The sequence below is a fragment of the Aplysia californica genome, unplaced genomic scaffold (genome assembly GCF_000002075.1).
Source record: "Aplysia californica isolate F4 #8 unplaced genomic scaffold, AplCal3.0 scaffold00628, whole genome shotgun sequence".
Taxonomy (NCBI): Eukaryota; Metazoa; Mollusca; class Gastropoda; order Aplysiida; family Aplysiidae; genus Aplysia; species Aplysia californica.
The window spans coordinates 434,605-436,178 of NW_004797898.1; the positions used below are offsets into that span (position 1 = coordinate 434,605).

Sequence of the window (1,574 nt, forward strand, 5' to 3'; positions counted from 1 at the left end):
CCAGTCCCCATGTCACCCCTCCAGTGGTCAGAAGGCCTGGCCCATTACGCCGCCTCACGCGCCAACCTGTGTATCTACCAACACGACCCGGCCCGGAGATACGGCGAGAACCTCTACCGAACCTCCCGGACCGTCGATGACGTCACAGGCGCTGGGGCCGCCTCTGAAGCCTGGGGGGCGGAGCTCCATGACGTAGACTCGCAATGGGCATGCGCGTACGGTCGGACGTCCAGAACGTGTGGTCACTACTCCCAGCAGGTGTGGCGGACCACGAGTCACGTGGGCTGTGCTGTCCGGCGTTGTGCAGGGGGCACGCTGGTGGTCTGTGAGTACAGCCCGCGTGGAAACGTCATGGGCTATGACCGCACCACAGGACGCCTGGTCTTTACACCGCCCTACTAGACCACATCTACGTCCATTCACGCCACCACACGATACTCCCTGCCGAATGGAAGTCCGAACAGATTTGAACAACCTCCTTCAACTCATCGAATTATGTGGAACGGCAGCTCGCGACCGTGAAGGCTGGGGGGATCATTACACGTCAACCTCTGAGTCAGAGATGACACCCCCGGAAGCAGCTTCCCTTAATTAACCGTCAATTAGGTATCCTATGGAACATTATATATTCTCTTTGTTTGAGTAAAGCATTTATACATGTAATAACATTTTAACAACCCTTTTGTGTCACTTTTATTCTTGTCGTAGAGCTAGCTACTAGCTAGCTAGCTAGCTAGCTAGATAGATAGATAGATAGATAGATAGATAGATAGATAGATAGATAGATAGATAGATAGATAGATAGATAAATACGTAGATAGATAGATATATAGCATGAGAGACCGGGCTTGAGTATTAATTCTTACTCGGCAAGGATCAACTCTTAAAATAATTATTTACAATGTGGAACCTCCGACTTCAGAGTGAATCTCCTGTAGGACCAAAGGGGGGACATTTATATGATCTCATGCACAGTAGAATTGTAAAGTGTAAATTGGCTGATTCATCAATGTCATGCTCATAACTTTGCCTGAACTGCAACAGGGAACTGCTGCTTTTTCTTTCCTATTCCTTACTATCGTTATTTTTTCTCTACTTCTTTTGTATGTTTATCACACTCTTGTGACCCGTTATTTCCGGGGTGCCTTGATAGTCGAAGCAGACTTTGTGCGGTTGAAGCTAAAGGGGTGATCAGAGTAAGCCCGATTCTCTGTTAGGACTTTTCTGTTGACATCCACTCCTTGGCGCTCATATGATCTTATGCAGTTGCGAGCCCGGTAAAACCTCTACTGAAAAATATTTTAAAAAGGACCAAGAAAGTAGGCCGGGAGCCTTTAAAAAACCCTCAACAAACTTCCCAAGTCCAAGAACGCCCCTTTGGGGATTTGAACAAGGATTATCTGCGTCATTGTTCAGAATCATAACAGCTGAGCTAAAGGAAAAACCATGGTGTTTTAATGCGTACACGTGCACGCGTGTGCGTGTGTTTATGCTTGTGAATGTGTGTGTGTGTGTGTTTTGTGTGTGTGTGTGTGTGTGTGTGTGTGTGTTTTTGTGTGTGTGTGTGCGTGTGT

General features: G+C 47.3%; 1 protein-coding gene across 1 annotated transcript in view; it reads left to right on the plus strand.

Annotated features, from left to right (window-relative positions):
- Positions 1-402, plus strand: part of LOC101858357 (pathogenesis-related protein PR-1 type-like) — a 6,374-nt gene extending 5,972 nt beyond the window's left edge. The window contains exon 3 of the mRNA XM_005107768.2: positions 5-402. Within this exon, the coding sequence (XP_005107825.2) occupies positions 5-402 (398 nt within the window). The remainder of the gene's footprint in view (positions 1-4) is intronic.
- The last annotated feature ends 1,172 nt before the right edge of the window (positions 403-1,574 follow it).